The sequence below is a fragment of the Pristiophorus japonicus genome, chromosome 2 (genome assembly GCF_044704955.1).
Source record: "Pristiophorus japonicus isolate sPriJap1 chromosome 2, sPriJap1.hap1, whole genome shotgun sequence".
In the NCBI taxonomy this organism is placed as follows: domain Eukaryota; kingdom Metazoa; phylum Chordata; class Chondrichthyes; family Pristiophoridae; genus Pristiophorus; species Pristiophorus japonicus.
The window spans coordinates 271,073,988-271,100,793 of record NC_091978.1 but is presented as its reverse complement, the minus strand read 5'-3'; the positions used below and the strand labels follow the sequence as shown (position 1 = coordinate 271,100,793).

The 26,806-nt window shown below is 44.0% G+C and overlaps 1 protein-coding gene across 3 annotated transcripts in view; it reads right to left on the bottom strand.

The window, feature by feature from the left end:
* sorcs2 (sortilin-related VPS10 domain containing receptor 2) overlaps positions 1–26,806 on the bottom strand; it is a 963,539-nt gene that overhangs the window by 138,902 nt on the left and 797,831 nt on the right. For all 3 annotated transcript variants that reach the window (XM_070871372.1, XM_070871374.1, XM_070871375.1), the window contains exon 11: positions 709–811. In XM_070871372.1, the coding sequence (XP_070727473.1) occupies positions 709–811 (103 nt within the window). The remainder of the gene's footprint in view (positions 1–708; positions 812–26,806) is intronic.

Genomic DNA, 26,806 nt, shown 5'->3' with positions numbered 1-26,806 from the left:
TTGCTGCTGTTAGGAAGCCTATAGGCTACTTCCACCAGTGACTTCTTTCCCTTATTATTTCTTATCTCCACCCAAACTGATTTTACATCTTGATCTTCTGAGCCACTATCATTTCTCACTATTGCACTGATCTCATCCTTTATTAACAGAGTTACCCCACCTCCTTTTTCTTTCTGCCTATCCTCTGAAATGTTAAATACCACTGATTATTCAGTTCCCAGTCTTGGTCACCTTGAAACCATGTCTCTGTAATGGCTATCAGATCATAACCATTTATTTGTATTTGTGCCATGAACTTGTCTATCTTGTTACAAATTCTGTGTACATTCAGATAAAGAGCTTTTAATTTTATCTTTTTACCATTTTTCCTTACTCTGATCCCACCGTCTGATGCCCTCTTACTTTTATATGCTTTGTCCATTCTTGTCACACTCTGGTTATCATTACCCCTATTGCTACCCTGCACTATTGCATTCTCCTTTCTCTTTGACTTTTTACATTTCCGCTCATGTGAATCCTTCCCCTACTATTTAGTAAAATATTTGAAGGGACAGTTCTGCTGTGGGTGACCCCTGTTTGGATGACCTCCTACACATGTGTATGTGAATCCGTTCAAGTTTTAAATCCATATTCCAAAAGACATTTTTTTCAAAAACAAAGAGATTGGACTTTTTATTAAATATAACTTATCCAAATAATCAGTTTTACCTGCTCCCATTATAAGTCCTGGTGCAGAATCTTTGGTGTGAACGGTGCCTGATACATATGGGTTGTCAGCCCAGCGCAGGTGCAGGTGAACAGAGCAGTCAGGCTACAGAAAAGACAAGCAATGTCATACTTTAGGGCCATTTGATAATTTCCATTTAATTCATTACTTTGTAAGAAACATATTCCTTTATCTATATTTCTCAAATGCTGAGCTAGTTTCCAATTGACACAACACAAACCAAGAAACAATAAGGATTGAGATGACATAACCTGTAAGGTTTTCTAATTAAGGCTAACATAATTCCGAGCATGTTTTAAACTTCTGGAGTACTGCAATCAGTTTGGGGAATTGCACCCCAGGAAGGATATGTTGGCCTTGGAGGGGGTGCAGAGCAGATTCACCAGAATGGTACCGGGGCTTAAATTATGAGGACAGGCTTATTAACTTGAGTAGTGAAGATTGAGGGGTGATCTGATCTTAGTGTTTAAAATGTTAAAAGGAATTGATATGGGAGGTAGAGAAATTATTTCCTCTGATGCGGGAATCAAGAATAAGTAGACATAAACTTAAACTTAGAGCTAGGCCATTTAGGAGGGAAATCAGGAAGGACTTTTTCACACAATTGGCACTAAAATCTGGAATTCTCTCCCCCAAAAGGCTGTAGATGCTAGGATAATTGGAGCTATCAAGGGATATGGAGCTAAGGTGGATACATGGACTTGAGGTACAAATCAGCCATGATCTAGTTGAATGTCGATAGGCCGAATGGCCTCCTTCTGTCCTGTGCTGTTCTATGATTTTATGTTCTGGTGTAAGATTTAGTTCTCAGTTCAATAGCAACAGCTTTAAAAACACCAGAGGTATCACTGGACCAATGACACATGCATTTGGTGTACAGGAAAACAGATTCATTCTTCTTTTCTGAAAGTTACTCGAAGACAACCACAACACAAATAAAAAGTCCATAATATACACTGTGCACTATCAAAACACCAGTTAAATTAACTTTGTATCGCAAAACACCCAAACCATCTGCTGTTTCTGAGACCTGCAATACAATCAGTAAGGTATCTCGACTGCTGACATTTAGTAATATGGCTTAGTATGCAGTATGTTGCAAGGACAGATACATGAATGAAGTAGTGTTCTCTTGTAAAGGTGTTTTTGTGTGAGTTACACAAAGGTAGTGAGAATGCATACATTTTTTTTTACCAGAAAATCCTTAGTTGGATTATTAACACCAAAATGGTGTGTTATTCATATGAAAATAATGCACTCAAGGAAAATACGACTGTGGCGCTGAAAGAAAAATTCAATGACCATGGAACATTCTGTTTTCTGGAACTGAAATATCCATACCAAAGAGCTCATTTGGTTAACAGAGTATTTGAGGAGTTTATTAGTTTTCTCAATCAGATTGCTACGTGAGACGCCTTGCTTCCTTAGGCGTGTTTTTTAAAAATTCATTCACGGGATTTGGGCGTTGCTGGAAAGCCCAGCATTTATGGCCCATCCTTAATTGCCCTTGAAAAAGGAGGTGGTGAGCCATCTTCTTGAGCTGCTGCAAACCGTGTGGTGAAGGTATTCCCACAGTGCTATTAGAGAGGGAGTTCCAGGATTTTGATCCAGCGACGATGAAGGAACGACAATATATTTCCAAGTCAGGATGGAGTGTGACTTGCTGGTGATGGTGTTCCCATGTGCCTGCTGCCCTTGTCCTCATTGATCTGAAAAGTTAACATTGTTTCTGTCTTCACAGATGCTGCCTGACCTGCTGAGTATTTCCAGTATTTTCTGTTTTTTATTACAGATTTCCAGCATCCAGAGTATTTTCCTTTTGTATTAGTATTCATTCACAATCCTGACTTGTGCCTTGGAGATGATGGAAAGTCTTTATGGAGTCAGGAGGTGAGAGACTCACCATAGAATACAAAGCCTCTGACCTGCTCTTGTAGCCACAGTATTTATGTGGCTGTTCCTGTTAAGTGTCTGGTGAATGGTGATGGCGAGAATGTTGATGGTGGGGGATTTGGTGATGCTAATGCCATTGAATGTCAAGGGGCGGTGGTTAGAATCTCTCTTGTTGGAGATGGTCATTGCCTGACATTTGTGTGGTGCGAATGTTACTTGCCACTTATCAGCCCAAGCCTGAATGTTGTCAAGGTCTTGCTGATTGCGGGTATGGATTGCTTCATTATCTGAGGAGATGCAAAAGGAACTGAACACTGTGCAGTCATCAGTGAACATCCCCACTTCTGACCTTATGATGGAAGGAAGGTCATTGATGAAGCAGCTGAAGATGGTTGGGCCTAGGACGCTACCCTCAGGAACTCCTGCTGCGGTGTCCTGGGGCTGAGATGATTGGCCTCCAACCAACACAACCATCTTCCCAAGTGCTAGATACAACTCTAGCCAGTGGAGAGTTTTCCCCCTGATTCCCATTGACTTCAATTTTACTACAGGCCCTTGATGCCACAATCGGTCAAATGCTGCCTTGATGTCAAAGGCAGTCACTCTTACCTCACCTCTGGAATTCAGCTCTTTTGTCCATGTTTGGACCAAGGCTATAATGAGGTCTGGAGCCGAGTGGTCCTGGTAGAACCCAAACTGAGCATTGTGAGCAGGTTTTTGGTAAGTAAGTGCAGCTTAATAGCACTGTCGACGACACCTTCTATCACTGTGATGTTGATTGAAAGTAGACTGATGGGGCGATAATTGGCCGGAGTGAATTTATCCTGTTTTTTGTGGACAGGCCATACCAGGGCAATTTTCCACTTTGTCGGGTAGATGACAGTGTTGTAACTCCGTTGGGCAGGCCACATTGTTCACATGCCCGACACGAGACTCCCTAAGCAAGCGCTCTACTCAGAACTCCTGCACGGCAAGCGAGCCTCAGGTGGGCAGAGGAAACGTTTCAAGGACACCCTCAAAGCCTCCTTGATAAAGTGCAACATCTACACTGGGACCTGGGAATCCCTGGCCCAAAATGGAGAAAGAGCAACCGGGAGGGCACTGAGCACCTCGAGTCTCGTTGCTGAGAGCATGCAGAAATCAAGCACAGACAGCGGAAGGAACATGCGGCAAACCAAGCTCCCCACCCACCCTTTCCTTCAACCACTCTCTACCTCACCTGAGTCAGAGACTGTAATTCCCACATTGGACTGTACAGCCACCTGAGAACTCACTTTTAGAGTGGAAGCAAGTCTTCCTCGATTTCGAGGGACTGCCTATATGATGATGAGCTGCACTAGAACAGCTTGGCTAGAGGTGCAGCTTGTTCAGGAGCACAAGTCTTCAGCACGACAGCTGCGATGTTGTTGGGGCCCATAGCCTTTGCTGTATCCAGTGCGCTCAGCCATTTCTTGATATCACATAGAGTGAAGGTCGGCTTCTGTGATGGTGGGGGCCTCAGGAGGAGCCCGAGATGGATCATATATAAAATAGATTTAAAATGAATAACTGATCTAGTATTAATTGCCATTTGCAGAAGAGTGTTCCAAACTTCTAACACCCTGTGTGTGTAGAAGTATTTCCTAATTTCAGGTCTGATTTTTAGACTGTACATCCTAGTCCTAGATTCTCCAACCAACAGAAATAGTTTCTCTCTATCTACCCTATCTATTCCCCTTAATATCTTGGAAACTTCGTCCAAATCACTCCTTAACCTTTATAATTCCAGGGAATACAACCCTAGTTTGTGTAGTCGCTCCTTGTAATTTAACCCCTGGAGTCTGGGTATCATTCTGATAAATCTACGCTGCACTCCCTCCAATGTCAATATATCCTTCCTAAGGTGTAGTGCTTAGAACTGCTCACACTACTCCAGGTATGATCTAACCAGGGTTTTTTTTTTACAGCTGCAGCATTACTTCTTCCCCCTTGTATTCTAGTCCTCCAACTATAAAGGCCAGCATTCCATTAGCCTTTTTGCTTATTTTCTGTACCTGTTCATGACATTTTAATGATCTATGTATCTGGACCCCCAAGTCTCGTTGGATCTCCACTGCTTCTGGCTTTTCACCATTTAGAAAGTACCCTGTTTTATCCTTTTTAGGTCCTATGTGGATGACCTCTCATTCACCTACACTGAAATCCATTTGTCACACTTTTGCCCGTTCACTTAGTCTATCAATATATTTTTGTAATTTTATGTTTTCATCTACACTGCTACAATGTCGCCTAGCTTTATAGAATTATAGAAAAATTACATGGAAACATAGAAACATAGAAAATAGATGCAGGAGTAGGCCATTCGGCCCTTCGAGCCTGCACCGCCATTCAATGAGTTCATGGCTGAACATGCAACCTCAGTACCCCATTCCTGCTTTCTCGCAATACCCCTTGATCCCCCTAGTAGTAAGGACTACATCTAACTCCTTTTTGAATATATTTAGTGAATTGGCCTCAACAACTTTCTGTGGTAGAGAATTCCACTGGTTCACCACTCTTTGGGTGAAGAAGTTTCTCCTCATCTCGGTCCTAAATGGCTTACCCCTTATCCTTAGACTGTGACCCCTGGTTCTGGACTTCCCCAACATTGGGAACATTCTTCCTGCATCTAACCTGTCTAAACCCGTCAGAATTTTAAATGTTTCTATGAGATCCCCTCTCATTCTTCTGAACTCCAGTGAATACAAGCCCAGTCTTTCTTGATATGTCAGTTCCGCCATCCCGGGAATCAGTCTGGTGAACCTTCGCTGCACTCCCTCAATAGCAAGAATGTCCTTCCTCAAGTTGGGAGACCAAAACTGTACACAATATTCCACCAAGGCTCTGTACAACTGTAGCAACACCTCCCTGCCCCTGTACTCAAATCCCCTCGCTATGAAGGCCAACATGCCATTTGCTTTCTTAACCACCTGCTGTACCTGCATGCCAACCTTCAATGACTGATGTACCATGACACCCAGGTCTCGTTGCACCTCCCCTTTTCCTAATCTGTCACCATTCAGATAATAGTCTGTCTCTCTGTTTTTACCACCAAAGTGGATAACCTCACATTTATCCACATTATACTTCATCTGCCATGCATTTGCCCACTTACCTAACCTATCCAAGTCACTCTGCAGCCTCACAGCATCCTCCTCACAGCTCACACTGCCACCCAACTTAGTGTCATCCGCAAATTTGGAGATACTACATTTAATCCCCTCGTCCAAATCATTAATGTACAATGTAAACAGCTGGGGCCCAGCACAGAACCTTGTGGTACCCCACTAGTCACTGCCTGCCATTCTGAAAAGTACCCATTTATTCCTACTCTTTGTTTCCTGTCTAACAACCAATTACGACACAGGAGGAGGCCATTCAGCCCATCATGTCCTTTCGTGTCCTCGGCAAATCTGGATATGTGGCTTTCTATCGCATCACATAAGTTATTAATAAATACAATGAATAGTTGAGGCCCCAACACAGAATCCCTGCGCGACACCACTACTCACATCCTGCCAATTCAAGTACCTGCCCAGCATCCCTAGTCTCTGTCTCCTGCCGCTCAGCCAATTTCCTAACCAGGTCAATAATTTGCCTTCAATTCCATGAGCTTCAACCTACGTTACCAGTCTCTTTTGACTGTCCCAGCATCCACGTCCCAACATCTACATATCTTGGTGCACAGCCACATATAGCAACGGTCCATGTGAGGAGGGAGGGAACTAACAGTGACCAATTCAAACTTCAGTAGGTACACCTTCCATCAGTGAATGGGAAAGGCATCAAAAATACAAATTTGGGACCCATTCACCCACTTTATGCTTTATGAAAGAAAAATAAAACTTAAGAATATTTTGAAATAAAGCGCTTTTAAAAATGTGCTCCTTTGGGGTATCTGTGAGCATCAAGATGTGGCAAGGCAGCACTGGAGAATTAATAATGGTTTTCACTTTAAACTCAGTGCCAACATCAAGCTGTTTGAGACCAGGTGAAGCTTGAATCAGACATAATTCAGAGGGCTTTCTGCATCACCCTGGCAACGGGCCTAAGCCTCAACTTCAGATCACTCCCTATTTCACCAAGGGGACTCCTTCATCTCCTATAATGTATAAGTCCAATTGCAAATAATCTTAAAATTAAAAAAACACAAAAATGCCATTTGTCTATTTGTGCAGCATTTGCACTATGAAATTTAAAATAATTTACAACCTGATTTGTGATTCCTTGGGCAGAAAGCCCAATTCAAAACATAATGAATAAAGAGAGTAATAAATTTGGGAGCATATCTATTATTGATGAATAAAGCACTTCAAAATTGTAATTATACCTTTAACATGTCAGTTTTCAAAATAAGTCCTGACATCTAATATCAATAAATGTGCAACTCCCCATTAATTATTACTTACACTTAACACCCACAGACTTCTAGCTCTACTCAAAACAACTGGAGCTCCAAATAGATCTTAAATTTCTCAGAAAAATAAATAAAACAAAAAAAAGCACAAATAGGGCAAGACTTTCCACTATGATTGCTATTGCCCCAAAATGGGCAATATTTCTGGCCTTAGTGCTTATTTTATTTTTCAGGATCGCTGGAATATCGGCCATTTTTAAAACTGCTAGTTTCGCCTTTTTAATTTGGGCGATAGCCTTAGCGATGTATTCAGTTGCGCAAGGCTGGAGTCCATAGCATGGACGTTCTGTGCATGCGCATTTTTTTTCCAGCAAAGAACTTTTCCCGCAATTCGGGAGGTCAGTGGTCATATGCACATGCTCAGAAGAGAAGGGAAGGGGAGGGAGAGAGAGGAGGAAGGTTTTGTAGGAAGTTGATTTTTGAAGAAGTGCTCAAGATGTCGCAGGAAGATTTGGGAGATAGAATACAGGAGATTTCAGGGAAAATGAGGGCGAAAGCCTTTTCAGATGAGGCTAATGAGGCCTTAGTTAACGAGGTGGAGAATTGGTGGGGCCAATTAACCCAGAGTGGGCGTGGAAAACCTCCACCCCGGATTTATTAAAAAATATGGGGCGATATCGCCGCCCTCATATCATCGGTGGCCCACAATAGGTGTGAGGCAGATCAGTGCCACAAGTGATGGAACAGTCTTGTTGCATCAGCAAGAGTAAGTATGAAATTATTACATTTAAAATTGTAATGATGCACTGACTCATTAATTAGAATGTAAATCTGCCAGATTGTAATTAAGCTGGGTAATCTTGGGTAGCTTCCCTGCTAAGATTTGGACTGGGGTCAGAACCTGCGCCCTTTAAGTCTAATTTTGCTGAGATGCCTTAAATTTAATCAACAGTATTCATTATTATTTAAAAGCTTTGATCAAAATTGTTGCCAAAGAAACGACTGGAAACAGACAGACCACAAACATTCGTCATTTCTACCACTTTAGTTTAGGAGGAGAATTATTAAATTATATCTCTGCTTGTGTGCTGTGAGCAACTCTTTGGCACCGTCTCCTTTTTGGTTACGTTGATGGATGGGGCACAACTGAGCACTGAGGGGTCCGGTCAGCTTTACCCAGACTGTGTGAGTCTCTCCGACTGCTGTCAGTCGCACAGTGACCCAGCCTGGCTCACTGTCTGCCCTGGGACACTTTGGAACATTAGCTCCGGCCACATGGAGGTCTCCGAGCACAGCCCATGGACACAGCGCCCCTTCCCATTACAGTCCTGTCATTGCCGAGCTCACCAGTGGTCCTGATTTCCCCCCAAGGGACCTCCATCGATTCAAATAAACCGCCTACCTCCCCCCTCAGGCGCCGAATGGCACGGCCCGTGGATGGGGCCTTTCCTGGAGATTGTATGCGAGATGTTTGGTGTCAAGCATTAGTTCTTAAACACGATCTTATTAAATATTTTCTCTGAACGTAGATGTTATAACCATGCATCCATTGTGGATACAAATCATATTAGCATATAACATTAACGATGAATAGCATATGTATGACTAATTGTGGATTACAATATGTTATGTTTCCGTAATAGTACCTAGTCAATTAGCTTATGCCATGCTCTTGTCACATTTGCAGAAGAAGATATCCAAGAATCATGCAGAGCAGAGGCAGACTGGAGGAGGGCCTGCTGAGCTGCACCTTCGAACCGATCTCGAGGAACGTTCCGCAGTCTTAATGGGCAGGCATAATCGTTCTGCCACCCGTGTTGTTGCGGCACAGGAGTAATGTGTAAAGCAGTGGTAAACCAGCGGTAATTTAATGGCATTTAATTTAATATATGAATGATGTAATGTTATGCATGTAGTTTCTGTACTCTTATGTTAATCATATGTAACCTGTCATTCACATTTATTGCAGTAGCATTGCTCCTCGTACATATGCCTGTGCAGCGCAAGCATTCTCATGTCTCCCCTTCTCTTCTACTAACCTCAATTATATTTTCCAGCTCCCCACATGCAACGGGAGGCCCCTGCACCAACACCGGTACCGCTGCAGGTTGCGCTTACCATGGGTGACGAACAGTAAACCGAGGAGAAGAACAATGATTCTGAGCCTGAAGTGCCATCTGTGGTACGTGCGACGATGTCATCCTCAACGGATGAAGTAGCAGGGCCATGCGGCTTGCAGCAGGGCGCTCAATCATCCAGTGCCCACGCCGACCCCTGGGAGGTTGATTTGGCGAGGTAGGCACGCGCTGCGACGGGCAGATGTCAATGAGGACATGGTGTCACTATCAAGGGCGAGAGTCGACATAGGTCGAGAGCTCGTCCAGGCGCTTGGTGGGTTGACCGGCAACATTGCCACACTATCTTCCAGAATAACAGAGGGCATGGGGCAGATAGCTGCAGCAATAGGGCGAACGACCGACTCTGTTGATGCCTTGCGGCACGTGATAGTTCGGGATACGGCACTGCACCCCAAGGTGCCGTACCACCAATGACAGATGCAAGACAGGAGGAAGAACTTCCTTCTGACTCGGAAGAAGTTTCTTTGCAAACGTCATCTCCTCGATCCACTGAGGTCATTCTGCCGAAGTCACAGCACCCCCCCCCCCCCCCCAACCCCCTCCCCCTCACTGCACAGCAGCAGCCCTCGAGGTGCTCTGCTGCAGGATGTCTTGGTCCCGTTACTCGGGAAACTAAAGGGGATTACAACAAGGAGGGGGGGTCAAGGTACAGGAGGAAAGCGTGGCCGCAGATGGGGGGGGGTGGGGGGTTGGGAGGGCTGTATATTATTGTTTTGTTGTTATTATAAAAAAATTGTTGGGATGGTGGGAGGCTGTTCTTGTTATATTGTTGTGTTAAAAATGTTGCTCATTTTGCGGTGGTTATATGTTTTTTTTAAACTTTAAAAGTAGCTGTTAAATTATTAAAAATGTTTATTTAAGTTTACAATTGTTGTGAAATGTCTTCTAATAACATAAGGTAAAACATCAATACAATGGTTGGAAGCAATGGCCATAGCCAGGCCAGGCAAGGATGAAACGTAACGCAACTAACTGTCACCAACATAACTTCACACAAAGCGGTCATTTGTGAGTTGCTGACGCAAGAGTTTTGCAGCTGCATAACTACCAAGGGGCTTTTCCAGTGGTGTGAGGGGGCATGGGGGCATGGGTTCATCGCCAGTCCGATTGTCTTCCCAGAGGTCCTCGTCCTCCTCCTCGTCCTCCTCTTCCACCTCCCCTCTCTCCTGAGGTGGACAGGCAGTCCCAGCTGGCAATTGTTATCCTCTCCTCATAGCTAGATTATGCAACATGCAGCACACCACAATGAACTCAGCGACCTGCCCAGGGTGGTATTGTAGGTTGCCTCCTGAGTGGTCCAGGTATTCAGAACTCCAATAGTCTTTGACGATATTGCATATAGCTATATGGTTTCGTTGTAGCGCTTCTCGGCTTCTGTCTGCAGGGGGGTCATGAGCCAGCTGGCAAGGCCATATCCTTTATCCCCCAGCATCCAACCGTGACCTTGTGGCTGGCTCTTACAGGTCAGAGACAGTGCTCTCATGCAAGATGTGCGCATCATGGATGTTCCCTGGAAAATTTGGATTTACTGCCATGATTATTTGCTTGTGGTCGACAACGAGCTGCACATTCAGGGAGTGGAATCCCTTTCGGTTCTGAAACACCTCTGCATCCTGTAAAGGTGCTCGCAGGGCAATGTGCGTACAGTCTATTGCTCCCTGCACCTTGGGGTAGTTTGCTATTCTCGAGAAACCCAAAGCCCTCCCTGGTCATAGGAAAGTTTATAAAGTCCATCCTGCATGCATAAAGTGTTTCAGTCACCTGTCGAATGCAGCAATGTGTGGCATGCTGAGAGATACTGCAAATGTTGCCAGCTGAGGCCTGAAAAGGAGCCCGATACATAGAAGGAAAGTGCCGCAGTAACCTTAACCTCAACGGGGAGTGCGGTCCTGATAGTGCTGGTAGGCTGCAGATCTCCCTTAATTAGCTGGCATATCTCACTGATAACCTCCTTTCGGAATCACAGCCTACTAATGCACATGTTATTGGACAAATTCAGGTATGATCGCTTATCCCTGTAAATGCGTTGGGTGTAACGTCGCCTCCTCCTCAGCAGTCTGCCACCTCTTTGATTGGGCACATATTGCTTTTCAATATACCTTTCCCATCTCTATTCTGCAGCTTGTGATTAGTCACCAATACTGGTTGAGAAATTATAGGCCCCATCATTATAAATGTCCTTAATCTCTCTTCTTAATTTATCCTCAACAAATATAAATGTGATCAGATGATTGGCAAGCTACAAAAACGTCCTTAGAATCACTCACAACTTGCTTCTCCTGTCAACCACTTCAAGCAGCCTTTTATTAAAGATCCTCCGAGTTACAAAATGGCATCCATACTGTCGAGTTAAGGTCAGGTGAGTGCAGTTTTTCTTGAGTGTCTTTTTGGGCCAGCGATCATTTGGGCGAATTATGCGCGAAATGCCAAAAGTAGCGCTCGGCGATAATCCGGGTGATAATTGGGCACTAGTTTCCATTATAAATAGTATTCTCAGCCTTGCACGAGGATGACAAAAATTTTTTTTTTTTAAATAGGCCGGGTGGTGCTGTTCATTCCGGTATGCCAAAAGTTGCGCAAGCGATAAATGGGCGATAATCGGGTGCTAGTTTCCATTTTTCAGTCAATATGGGCGATAGCATGAATATCAGCGTTTAGATGGGTGCTAAATGGGTGAAGATATGCCGAAAGTCTAGACCATAGACTTACACAAAAAACCTATCTGCTTCAATGGACAGGCAAATCAGTATAATGTTTGGCTAATCTGCTATTGCTTGTTTTGCACCCCCGCAAACTTTAACTCAGTTAGTTATAGACTTTCATGCAGTTCAAGAGGAGAAGAACATCATACAATGCCCAAAGGTGATGAGAAGTAACTGGCTATGTTTTGCCTGCTTTGTGCAAGAAGCAATATTAAGTGATCCTGATTACTTGCAGCAAAGTTGTAGACATGCCTTGTGGAAAGCTGTCTCAGCTTCCATTGGGATATATAATCAAATACTGTTTCTTGGATACTGTGGATTAGACCAACCCTGCTATATTCTCCTGGTCTCACCTTCATTTCATATACATGGTAAGCACCCGGCCTTGATTGGCAAACTCCCAGTTGGAGGCCCAAAGACGGGATGGGTAGAATATCCAGCAAATTAGCAGCTCTGTAGGAGATGCAGCTGATATGAAGGAACATGGCCACTTAAAGGTAAGTGATGTTAAGTTGGATCAACAATTTCTGACCTGTCCAAAGACCACATGAGGCAAAAGAAATGGTTCTGAAACTGATCAATTGCAAAACAAATTCTGAGGCAGGAAAAGCAGTCTGTGGGCAAGTGAGGAATCGTGAAGTACTCAAACCCCTTCCCTTAATTACCTGTAAGAAAATTCAATAAAGATATCCTCGGTGGTCTTCCCAAGGGATTCAAGTGAAGTGGAGGTGCTGCTGAATGAAATGGGAGCGAGAAGGGTAGCTCTGTTTGGCATTCAAGAGCACATAACTAAAAGGACAGTATAAATACAACAGAAGAACATAAGAAATAGGAACAGATGTAGGCCATACGGCTCCTCGAGCCTGCTCCGCCATTCAGTAAGATCATGGCTGATCTGATCATGGACACAGGTCCACTTCCCAGCCCACTCCTCATAACCCCTTATCCCCTTATCGTTTAAGAAACTGTCTATTTCTGTCTTAAATTTATTCGATGTCCCAGCTTCCACAGCTCGCTGAGGCAGTGAATTCCACAGATTTACAACCCTCAAAGAAGAAATTTCTCCTCATCTCAGTTTTAAATGGGCAGCCCCTTATTCTAAGATCATGCCTTCTAGTTCTAGTCTCCCCCATCAGTGGAAACATCCTCTCTGCATCCAACTTGTCAAGCCCCCTCATAATCTTACATGTTTCGATAAGATCACTTCTCATTCTTTTGAATTTCAATTAGTAGAGGCCCAACCTACTCAACCTTTCCTCATAAGTCAACCCCATCATCCCCGGAATCAACCTAGTGAACCTTCTCTGAACTGCCTCCAAAGCAAGTATGTCCCTTCGTAAATATGGAAACCAAAACTGCACGCAGTATTCCAGGTGTGGCCTCACCAATACCCTGTATAGCTGTAGCAAGACTTCCCTGCTTTTATACTCCATCCTCTTTGCAATAAAGGCCAAGATTCCATTGGCCTTCCTGATCACTTGCTGTACCTGCATACTATCTGTTATGTATGTAACCTTGTATATACCTTGCACAGCCACCAGAGGGCTCAACCTGTGGAGTCCCAAGGGATCCCAAAATCCCTTGGGAGCACAGGTACTTAAGGAGGCCTCACAGGCTGGAGAAAGACTTTGGAGACCTGCAATAAAAGACTAAGATCACACTTTACTTTGAGCTTATAGTATCCAGTCAGACTCTTTTTTCATATCCCTTTAGAAACATAGAAAATAGATGCAGGAATAGGCCATTCGGCCCTTCAAGCCTGCACCGCCATTCAATGATCATGGCTGATCATTCCCTCAGTACCCCTTTCCTGCTTTCTCTCCATACCCCTTGATCCCCTTAGCCGTAAGGGCCATATCTAACTCCCTCTTGAATATATCCAATGAACTGGCATCAACAACTCTCTGCGGCAGGGAATTCCACAAGTTAACAACTCTCTGAGTGAAGAAGTTTCTCCTCATCTCAGTCCTAAAAGGCCTACCCCTTATTCTAAGACTATGTCCCCAACATCGGGAACATTATTCCCGCATCTAACCTGTCCAGTTCCGTCAGAATCTTATATGTTTCTACGAGATCCCCTCTCATCCTTCTAAACTCCAGTGAATAAAGGCCCAGTTGATCCAGTCTCTCCTCATATGAAAGTCCAGCCATCCCGGGAATCAGTCTGGTGAACCTTTGCTGCACTCACTCAATAGCAAGAATGTCCTTCCTCAGATTAGGAGACCAAAACTGTACACAATATTCCAGGTGAGGCCTTACGAAGGCCCTGTAAAACTGCAGTAAGATCTCCCTGCTCCTATACTCAAATCTCCTAGCTATGAAGGCCAACATACCATTTGCCGCCTTCATCGCCTGCTGTACCTGCATGCCCACTTTCAGTGACTGATGAACCATGACACCCAGGTCTCGTTGCACCTCGCCTTTTCCTAATCTGCCGCTTTCCAGATAATATTCTGCCTTCGTATTTTTGCCCCCAAAATGGATAACCTCACATTTATCCACATTATACTGCATCTGCTATGAATTTGCCCATTTTTTTTGTGTTTCATGCACAAGTATCCCAAATCCCGCTGTACTGCGGCACTTTGCAATCTTTCTCCATTTAAATAATAACTTGCTCTTTGATTTTTTTTTGCCAAAGAGCATGACCTCACACTTTACAATATTATACTCCATCTGCCAAATTTTTGCCCACTCACTTAGCCTATCTAAGTCCTTTTGCAGATTTTTTTGTGTCCTCCTCACACATTGCTTTTCCTCCCATCTTTGTATTGTCAGCAAACTTGGCTACATTACACTCAGTCCCTTCTTCCAAGTCGTTAATATAGGTTGTAAATAGTTGGGGTCCCAGCACTGATCCCTGCGGCACCCCACTAGTTACTGATTGCCAACCAGAGAATGAACCATTTATCCCGACTCTCTGTTTTCTGTTAGTTAGCAAATCCTCTATCCTGCTAATATATTACCACCAACCCCGTGAACTTTTATCTTGTGCAGTAACCTTTTATGCGGCACCTTGTCAAATACCTTCTGGAATTCCAAATACATCACATCCACTGGTTCCCCTTTATCCACCCTGTTCGTAACATCCTCAAAGAACTCCAGCAAATTTGTCAAACATGACTTCGCCTTCATAAATCCATGCTGACTCTGCCTAACCGAATTTTGCTTTTCCAAATGTCCTGCTACTGCTTCTTTAATAATGGACTCCAACATTTTCCTAACCACAGATGTTAGGCTAACTGGTCTATGGTTTCCTGCTTTTTGTCTGCCTTCTTTTTTAAATAGGGGTGTTTTGCCAACGGCTGGGACCTCTCCAGAATCCAGGGAACTTTGGTAAACTACAACCAATGCATCCACAATCCCTACTGCTATTTCTCTTAAGACCCTAGGATGCAAGCCATCAGGTCCAGGGGATTTATCTGCCTTTAGTCCCATTATCTTACTGAGTACCACCTCCTTAGTGATTGTGATTGTGTTAAGTTCCTCCCCCCTATAGCCCCTTGACTATCCACTGTTGGAATATTGTTAGTGTCCTCTACCGTAAAGACTGATACAAAATATTTGTTCAGAGTTTCTGCCATCTCCATGTTCCCTATTACTAATTCCCCAGTCTCGTCCTCTAAGGGACCAACATTTACTTTAGCCACTCTTTTCCTTTTTATATACCTATAAAACTCTTGCTATCTGTTTTTATATTTTGTGCTAGTTTACTTTCATAGTCTATCTTCCCTTTGTTAATCATTTTTTTAGTCATTCTTTGCTGGCTTTTAAAAGCTTCCCAATCTTCTGTCCTCCCACTAGTTTTGGCCGCTTTGTATGCCCTTATTTTTAATTGGATACCGTTCTTTATTTCTTTAGGTCACCACGGATGGCTATCATTTCTCTTACACCCTTTCCTCCTCACTGGAATATATTTTTCTTGAGAGTTGTGAAATATCTCCTTAAATTTACACCACTGTTCATCAACCGTCCTACACTTTAATCTATTTTCCCAGTCCACTTTAGCCAACTCTGCCCTCATACCTCCATAAAAGTACGCTTTTATAAAAATGAATTATTTTTGTTTGAGACATTGGGAAACATTTTTCAAATGTTTTCAAATCCCTTCATGTCCTTGCCCTTCCCGATCTCTGTAATCTTCTCCAACCCCACAACCCCCGAGAGATCTGTGCTCCTCTAATTCTGCCCTCGAGTATCCCTGATTATAAATCGCTCAACCATTGGTGGCCGTGCCTTCTGTTGTCTACGTCCTAAGCTCTGGAATTCTCTGCCTAAAACTCTCAGTATTTCTTTCCTCCTTTAAGATGCTCTTTAAAACCCATCTCTTTGACCAAGCTTCTGGTCACCTGCCCTAATTTCTACTTAATTGGCTCGGAGTCAATTTTTCTTTGTCTTATAATACTCCTGTGAAATTCCTTGGAACGTTTTACTACATTAAATAAATAAACTCCCACACATGAACATCAAACACAGTGGGGCATATTTTCCTCTCTTACACTTGAGGGTTAAATAATCAGCTGGGCGAAGCCTTGGAGGAAAATTCAGTGGAGGAAGATCGCCTGATTTTTTTGTCCATCAATCTTATGCAACTCCCAATTGCAATAATTTAATTACAGGCCAGCAACTCTTTGCTAATCAAATAAAAATTCAGCAAGCTTTTATAAACAGAGTCCACATTTGAACCACTTTTCATGGCAGTCCTAAATATATGTGGTGCCTAGTGGAGTTTTTAAAATAACTGTTCACAATTAAACTAATCTTTAACAACTTTAGAGTCTCAACATGCGGCAAGAACATTACTAATAATAATCAAGCAAGTCCTCTTAAATGTCAAATTATGAATGCAACAATATTTTTTATAGATATTGCATTTATAATTTGAAAAAAGATAACAGCAGCTACTCATTATCTGCTTCAATAAAGTCTTCACAACACGTTGAACCTGATCTGACTTATTTTGAGAAATACGCATTCACCTACCAGAAGCATCACCTTTGAATTGAATGAGTTTCATCAGCAAACCCAAGAAGCCCTCGTCACTCCAAGTAAGCAACTGTTTGCACAACTGAGTCAGAATGGTTGCCATTCATATCGCTGTAACAATAGTCAGACTTGGTGTTATGTATGTAAACATTATAACTGTGTAAGGCTTGCCACTAGAGGGCACACCTGTTGGAGGCCCAAGGGTCACCTGCATACCTCATGCAAGCGAGTATAAAAGGTTGTCAGCCATGCTGCTTTGGCACTCTGGAGTTTTATTAAAGAGACTAAGGTCACATCAGTTTAAGCTCACAGTACACAGTCTTGTGGAGTTATTCCAAACATAAAAATTGGCAACGAGTAACAGATCATGAACTTTCACGCAGTTATGGCTGCCATTGGTATTCTTGAGCAATTTGTAGAGGGTGATGATTGGGAAGCCTTCGTTGAACGTCTCGATCAGTACTTCGTGGCCAATGAGCTGGATGCGGATGATAAAGCGATCAAGAGCATGGCGATTCTACTCACCATTTGTGGGTCTACAACATACGGCCTCATCAAGCATCTGCTAGCACCGAGGAAACCAACGGAAAAGACATATACAGAGTTGTGCACGCTGGTTCGGGAACACCTCAAGCCGAAGGAGAGCATCATAATGGCCAAGTATAGCTTCTAGACGCACCATCGCTCTGAGGGCCAGGACGTGGCGAGCTATGTCGCCGACCTAAGACGCCTTGTGGATCGTTGCGATTTTGCTGGATATTTGGGGGAAATGCTGCGGGACTTTTTCGTGCTTGGAATCGGCCAAAAGGTCATTCTTCGCAAGCTGCTGTCTGCCGAATCGCCAGAGCTGAACAAGGCCATCACGATAGCCCAGGCTTTCATCACCACGAACGATAATACTAAACTGGTATCTTCTCAGCATCGAAGCTCACCGGCAAGTACTGTGCATAAAATAACACCGTTAACAGGCAAAACTGTACATGGCAGGGACTACACGTCTGCAGCTGACTCAGACCTAGGATGACTCAGAGTCTGCCGTAGGGCGTGAATGCAAATCCATTAACACCATGTTGGCGCTGCGGGGGTAATCATAGAGCCCATCAATGTCTACTCAAGCACTACGTGTGCAAAGGCTGCGAAACAATGGGGCACCTCCAGCGAATGTGCAAACGTGCTGTGACTTACCACGTGGAAGAGTCGGCAGAAGATGGTCGATCTGAAGTGGATCACGCAGAACGAGTAAGAGAGGCAACTCAACCCAAGGCCGAGGAAAAAGTGTATGGGGTACATACCTTCACCACCAAGAGCCCTCCTATAATGCTGAAAGTCAAATTAAATGGCATTCCAGTTGTAGTCGGACACGGAGGCAAGTCAGTCAATTATGAGCCAGAAGGCTTTTGAGAAACTGTGGGGCAACAAGGCACAAAGGCCCAAACTGAGCCCAGTTTATACAAAGCTGCGCACTTACACCAAAGACCTCATACCAGTCATTGGCAGTGCAGCAGTGAAGGTATCGTACGATGGAGCTGTGCATGATTTATCACTGGATTGTACCAGGCGATGGCCCAACGCTGTTCGGCAGAAGCAGGCTAGGAAAGATTCGATGGAACTGGGCTGATATCAAAGCACTATCTTTGGTGGATGACGCCTCGTATGCTCATGTGCTGAGCAACTTTCCGTCGCTATTTTAATCAGGCACCGGCAACTTCACAGGCGCCAAGGTGCAGATCCATCTAGTCCCTGATGCATGGCCTGTTCATCACAGGCTCGAGCGGTTCCATATATGATGAGGGAGAAAGTCAAGATAGAATTGGATAGACTTCAATGAGAGGAAATCATATCGCCAGTTGAGTTCAACAAGTGGGCCAGCACAATTGTTCCGGTGTTGAAAAGTGATGGCACAGTCAGAATCTGCGGCGACTACAAGGTAACGATCAACCGAGTCTCGTTACGAGACCAGTATCCACTACCCAAGGCGGATGACCTGTTCGCAATGTTAGCAGGGGGGGGGAAGTCATTCACCAAATTGGATCTAACCTCCGCTTACATGACACAGGAGCTGGCGAAATCTTTGAAAAGATTGACGCGCATCAACCACAAATGCCCTTTTGGGATTCGCTCGGCTGCTGCCATTTTCCAGAAGAACATGGAGAGTCTGCTGAAATCGGTTCCGCGTACCGTTGTGTTTCACGACGACATCCTGATCACCGGTCGTGACACCATCGAACACCTGCACAATCTGGAAGAGGTTCTAAGTCGACTTGACAAAGTGGGACTCAGGCTGAAATGCTCCGCGTGTTTTCCTGGCGCCAGAGGTCGAATTTTTGGGGAGAAAGATTGCGGCAGACGGCATCAGACCCACGGACTCAAAGATGAAGGCCATCAAGAATGCACCCAGATCACAGAGTGTGACGGAGCTGCGTTCGTTCCTGGGACTTCTCAACTATTTTGGTAACTTTCTACCCAGGTTGAGCACTTTGCTGGAACCATTGCACATGTTGCTACGTAAGGGTGACGACTGGGTTTGGGGTAAATCTCAAGAGACAGCCTTTGAGAAGGCCAGAAACCTGCTATGTTCCAACAAATTAGTTGTATTGTATGACCCGTGTAAATGTTTAGTGCTAGCTTGTGATACATCTTCGTACAGGGTCAGATGTGTGTTACAGCAAACCAATGTATCAGGCAAACTGCAACCGGTTGCATATGCGTCTAGAAGTTTACCTAAGGCTGAAAGAGTCTACAGTATGGTCGAGAAAGAGGCATTTACGGGGTTAAGAAAATGCACCAATACTTATTTGAACTCCGGTTCAAGCTTGAAACCGACCGCAAACTGCTCATTTCGCTGTTTTCAGAAAGCAAAAGTATAAACACCAATGCTTCGTCCCGCATACAAAGATGGGCACTAACATTGTCCTCTTAGGAGTATGTTATCCGCCATAGGCCAGGCATGGAGAACTGTGCTGATGCCCTCAGTCAGCTACCATTGCCCATCACCCAGGGTGGAAATGGCACAACCCGCAGACTTACTTCTGGTCATGGATGTTTTTGAGAGCAAGGTGTCACCCGTCACGGCTCGCCAGATCAGGACCTGGACTAGCCAGGGCCCTGTGCTATCACTAGTAAAAAGTTGCGTCCTCAATGGGAGCTGGTCGGCTGTTCCCGGGGAAATGCAAGATGAAATTAAGCCATTTCACCGATGTAAAGATGAAATGTCCATCCAGTCGGATTGTCTCTTATGGGGTAATCGCGTGGTTTTGCTAAAAAGAGACAGGGAAATGTTTATACGCTACCTACACAATACCTACCCAGGCATAGTCATCATGAAGGCTATTGCCAGGTCGCATGCTTGGTGGCCCAGCATTGACTCGGATTTGGAGTCACGTGTACACCAATGTAACACTTGCTCACAGTTGAGTAATGCACCAAGGGAGGCTGTACTGAGTCTGTGGTCATGGCCCCCCAAACCGTGGTCCAGGATCCACGCAGATTTTACTGGCCCCCTTCTAGAAAAGATGTTCTTAGTGGTGGTGGACGCTTACTCTAAATGGATTGAATGTGTAATCATGTCATCCTGCACGTCCACTGCCACCATTGAAAGCCTCCGGGCCATGTTCGCCACCCATGGCTTGCCCGATGTCCTTGTCAGTGACAATGGACCATATTTCACCAGCTCCGAATTTAACGATGTTATGATCCACAATGGCATTAAGCATTTCAGTCCCGTTTAAGCCCGCATCCAACGGTCAAGCGGAATGGGCACTCCAAACTATCAAGCAGAGTTTGAAACACGTGACGGACGGCTCTCTGCAGACCCGTTTATCTCGAGTTCTGCTCAGCTACCGAACGCGACCCCACTCACTTATCGGGGTTCGCCCGGCGGAATATTGTTCATGAAGAGAGCATTCAAAACCAGGCTCTCCTTAGTCCACCCAGATCTTAATGATCATGTGGAAACCCAGCGTCACCGGCAAAACATGTATCACGATCGCACGGCTGTCTCGCGTGATATTGATGTAAACGATCCTGTGTTTGTCCTTAATTACGGTCATGGTCCCAAATGGGTTGCTGGCACTGTCTTGGCCAAGGAGGAGAATAGAGTGTTTATTGTCAAACTATGTAATGGACAATCGTGCAGAAAACATTTGGATCAGACCAAACTGTGATTCACTGACAACCAGGAACAACTTGAAGAGGACATCATCATCATCGATCCACCAACACACACCCAACCAGCAATTAATCTCGCCGTCAATCAAGAGGATGAACCCACCATGCCCAACAGTCCGGTCAGACCAGCTGCGCTGCAGTGCAACAATGACTCGACCAACTCACCCATTCCACGGTTTGAACTCAAGCGTTCAACCAGGGAGCGAAGGGCCCCGGACCGCCTCAACTTATAAATAACTTGTATCAAAGACTTTGGGGGGGGGGGGGCGGTGCGGGGGGAGTGATGTTATGTATGTAAACATTATAACTGTGTAAGACTTGCCACCAGAGGGCACACCTGTTGGGAAGCCCAAGGGTCACCTGCACACCCCATGCAAGCGAGTATAAAAGGTTGTCTGCCATGCTGCTTTGGCACTCTGGAGTTTTATTAAAGAGACTAAGGTCACATCAGTTTAAGCTCACAGTACTCAGTTTTGTGAAGTTATTCTAAACATAACACTTGGAAGGGGTCATTTTGTATTTGTGAGTTTGAGTAGTGGCTGCACGATCAGCTCAAAGCCAGCATCGGGAGGCCCAAAGCATTTTCACATTATTCAAATATTGCTGGCAAGCTGCAGGTGCCAAGTGGGCAGTCTGTAGCAGCTCACTGGCTGTGAGAATATGAAATCAATGGGCTGTCATATTGAGCCAGCTGGCAGGTTGAGCCTGAAGGGGAGCTGATTTCAAGGGTGTCGAGCACTGGGGTGAGGAGGAGCATTCCTACGCCATGAAGATTGCCCTATACAAATTTCTGAGCCTTTTTCTGAATGGCCACCAACGGTTCCTTTAAGTTCCAATTGTTAGGCCACTGAATGCCTGACACAAATGGGCAGAGTATGCGCATGCTGCATCAATGGTTTGGGTGCTACCCCTCCCCAAATTTTGAACTGCAAGCCGACCAATTTTCAGGTGAAAATCACCCGAGAGTCTCAACATGAATTATTCTACAATCTAGGACTGTCATTTTTCATATTTAAACAATCTTATGCCTGTTTTAGGCAGACGGGTTGCTCGCGTATTTATAGGTTCTGCCTGAATATTGCATCAGGCAGGCCGTGGTCATCAACTTTCAATTGCTGGCCACCCATTTTCACGCACCTGAAATTCTGCAATTCTGCTTGACCCATTCTTTCCCAGGACATCAAAACTGATATTCCATACCTCCTTCAGTCTTTCCTTCCTATGACATTCTACAGCAGGTAAATTTCAGAAATTCTGCTCCAAGCTCAGAGAGTCTTGTTCAATATAAATGCAGATCAGAGGTCTGCGTGAGATCAGTGCATCTGATTTTTGCCGATTTCAATTTCCCAGTCAGTTGGATCAGAAAATTGTAACCAGTACAATTCAGAGACACTGAAAATTCAACCTCAGGTTTTTAACACGAAGCAGTGTCCTGCACCATAGGCATTGGCCCTTTGTCTAGAATTCTCAATAAAAGAAAATTCCAGAACCCCATTCTGTTTGCCAAGCCTGGGGCTCCAGGAACCTCTCAGTGCCACTTGTATGTCTCAATATGTTGCTCAAATCAGCTCTGTGAGGAACAACAACAAAATCTAAATAACAGCTGCACAATTATAGTGTTTCACACAGTACTGAGAATGAAGTAAATTATTTACAACTGGACATATTTTGGTATTGTCTCCACTATAATCTCTGGCTTGAAGACAATTCTGACCAATGTCCTTTTCTCCCCTTAATTTGCCTCCAGTACCTTACCAAGATAGTCATATGTGATCCTGGATAGTGAGTGTTAACAGATTATTGATTAAAAGGCAAGAGGGCCCAGCCAAGCTAAGCCCAGTTCTGTCTTCATGGGACATCAACACACAAACATTTTTCAGCAGGGGTCACTGGACTCAATCAGCAGTGGAACTTCGGCTGAGATCTCCCCTCTCCTGACCAGTCAGACAGAGACCAATTGTAATGCCCCCATCACTGCCCTTGTTGACATCAGCTCACTCAGTACAGAAACTGTACATGTACTTCTCAGTACAATTGTGGATTTACCAACCACCAACAACTTACATTTATCTAGGTTCTTTAACAGAGAAACATCCCAAAAAATTCTGAGGAAAAATCAAAAAAAGATACTAAAGCTAAGAATATATTAAAACCAAATTATGTATTAAGAGCGGTGACCAAAGAGGTGGGTTTTAAAGAGCGGGATGTGGAAGGGTTTAGGGAGGGAATTCTAATGTGTGGCGCCTATGCAGCTGAAGGCACATCTGCCAATAGTGGGGTGAAGGGAAGGGTGAATGTGCAGGAAGCAAGAGTCAGAGGAAGGAAGAGTTTGGGTTTTGTTGGGCTGGAGAAGGTCACGGAGAGGAAGAGTTTTAAACGAGGATAAGAGTTTAAAATTGGGCAACCGAAAGCCAATGTAAGTCAGCGAGGAAAGCAATGACAGGTGTGAGACTCCTTGTGTGAGATAGAATACAAGCAGAATATTTTGGATGAGCTGAAATTTACAGAGAATGGAGGATGGGAGGGTAGCCAGAAAAACATTGGTACAGTTGAGTCTGAAAGTGACAAAAGCATGGATGAGGGTTTCTGCAGTTGATGAACTTAGGTGGAGAATGTGATGTTGGTGGACCTTGTGATGGAAGGTGTATAAGATCAGAACCTCAGCTGAGCCCAAGATAGCAGCCAGGGAATGCAGTCGAACTTTTAGCAAGGGTCCGAAGTTTAAGACCATGGCTTCGGACTTACCAATGCTTAACTGGAGGAAATTATGCCTCATCCAAGACCTCAAGCAGTCTGACAATATAGAATCAGTGGAAGGCAGTGTAGCGGTAGAGCTGGATGGCATCAATGTACATGTGGAAGCTGATCCACATCTACAGATGATGTCACTCAGGGCAGCATGTAGAGGAGGAGCCAAAGATAGATCCTTGGGGAACTCCGGAAGTGAGAGTGGAAGGAGAAGCCATTTCTCGAGATGCTCTGGCTGTGATTTGATAGGTAGCAATGGAACCAAGCAAGGGCAGTTCCACCGAGCTGTACAACAAGCAAGAAACATTGGAGGAAGATGGTGTGGTCGACTATGTCAAATGCTGCAGAGAGGTCGAGAAGAACAAAAAGGGACAATGCACCACAGTCACAGAGAATACCGCTTGTAACTTTGATTGAGGCCATTCTGGTGCTGGAGAGGGGTGAAAACCTGATCGGAGAGATTCTAACAGGAAATTGTGGGTGATTTTTGAGGTATGCATTAAAGGATTTTAGAGAGGATATGGAGATTGAAGATGGGGACTACAGTTTGCAAAGACAGAGGGGCGAAGTGTGGGCTTTTTAGGGAATTTTGAATGGGAGGGAGACAGTACCTACAGAAAGGGAAACATTTACAGTGTCAGTGAGCATGGGGGCTAGGAAGGGAAGTTGGCTATCAGTTTAGTTGGAATGGGTTCAAGGGAGCAGAAGGTGGATCTCATGGACGAGATGAGCTCAGAGAGGGCATGAGGGGAAATAGAAGTGAAACTAGAGAGAGCAGGGCTTCAGATCTATAAGCCTGACCTCAAAAACTCTACTGTTCAATATATATTTTCAGTTTTTGTTTGGATAAAAAATGAATAACAAGACATGGATATATCAAGAGTTTTAATTATATGGATAGTTTTGACAATATGTGAAGATGAGTGCTGTAATTGTTATGGTCAAACCCTTGATCTACTCTATACAGGAATTTTAAAATTATGCAAGTAGTACTGACATACTCATGGATATTAAACTGATGGGAAACAATTTACATTTTCTCTCAACGCAATGACACGCTAGTGGAATCTTAAACTGCAGTTATTCTTTAGATTAGCAGCATATTGAGGAGACACGCAAGAGAGCATAATTTGTGATTGCATAACATGAATTTAGCCATAATCCTGATTGTGCTCTATTGTAATCCAACTTATAATATTTTGAAATAAAATTTTACAAAATCTATCCATGATAGTGGTGTACATTTAAGGAGATATTTCACAACTCTCAAGAAAAATATATTGCAGTGAGGAGGAAAGGTGTAAGAGAAAAGACAGCCATCCGTGGCTAACTAAAGAAATAAAGGATGGTATCCAATTAAAAACAAGGGCATACAAAGTGGCCAAAACTAGTGGGAGGACAGAAGACTTGAAGCTTTTAAAAGCCAGCAAAGAACGACTAAAAAAAAATGATTAAGAAAGGGAAGATAGACGATGAAAGTAAACTAGCGCAAAATATAAAAACAGATAGCAAGAGTTTTTATAGGTATATAAAAAGGAAAAGCGTGGCTAAAGTAAATGTTGGTCCCTTAGAGGATGAGATCGGGGAACTAGTAATGGGGAACATGGAGATGGCAGAAACTCTGAACAAATATCTTGTATCAGTCTTTACAGTAGAGGACACTAACAATATTCCGACAATGGATAGTATAGGGGCTATAGGGGGGGCGGGGGGAGGAACTTAACACAATTACAATCACTAAGGAGGTGGTACTCAGTAAGATAATGGGACTAAAGGCAGATAAATCCCCTGGACCTGATGGATTGCATTCTAGGGTGTTAAGAGAAGTAGTGGCAGGGATTGTGGATGCATTGGTTGTAAGCTACCAAAATTCCCTGGATTCTGGGGAGGTCCGAGCAGACTGGAAAACTGCAAATGTAACACCCCTATTTAAAAAAGGAGGCAGTCAAAAAGCAGGAAATTTTAGACCAGTTAGTCTAACATCTGTGATTGGGAAAATGTTGGAGTCCATTATTAAAGAAGCAGTAGCAGGACATTTGGGAAAGCAAAATTCGGTCAGGCAGAGACAGCATGGATTTATGAAGGGAAAGTCATGTTTAACAAATTTGCTGGAGTTCTTCGAGGATGTAACGAACAGAGTGGATAAAGGGGAACCAGTGGATGTGGTGTATTTGGACTTCCAGAAGGCATTTGACAAGGTGCCACATAAAAGGTTATTATTTAAATGGAGAAAGATTGCAAAGTGCCGCAGTACAGCGGGACCTGGGGGTACTTGTGCATGAAACACAAAAGGATAGTATGCAGGTACAGCAAGTGATCAGGAAGGTCAATGGTATCTTGGCCTTTATTGCAAAGAGGATGGAGTATAAAAGCAGGGAAGTCTTGCTACAGCTATATTGGTGAGGCCACACTTGGAATACTGCGTGCAGTTTTTGTTTTCATATTTACGAAAGGATATACTTGCTTTGGAGGCAGTTCAGAGAAGGTTCACTAGGTTGATTCCGGAGATGAGGGGGTTGACTTATGAGGAAAGGTTGAGTAGGTTGGGCCTCTACTCACTGGAATTCAGAAGAATGAGAGGTGATCTTATCGAAACGTATATGAGGGGGCATGACAAGGTGGATGCAGAGAGGATGTTTCCACCAATGGGGGAACACTAGAACTAGAGGACATGATCTTAGAATAAGGGGCCGCCAATTTAAAACAGAGATGAGGAGAAATTTCTTCTCTCAGAGGATTGTAAATCTGTGGAATTCGCTGCCTCAGAGAACTGTGGAAGTTGGGATAGTGCATAAATTTAAGACAGAAATAGACAGTTTCTTAAACGATAAGGGGATAAGGGGTTATGGAGAGTGGGCGGGGACGTGGAGCTGAGTCCATGATCAGATCAGCCAAGATTTTATTGAATAGCAGTGCAGGCTCAAGGGGCCGTATTGTCTACTCCTGTTCCTATTTCTTATGTCCTTATGATACATAAGCGGCTAAAATAGATTCAGAAGCTAAAGGGTTAAAATGCACAATTTTTAAATCCAATCAATTTACTTAATTCTTTCTTCTTCACAAACAACCA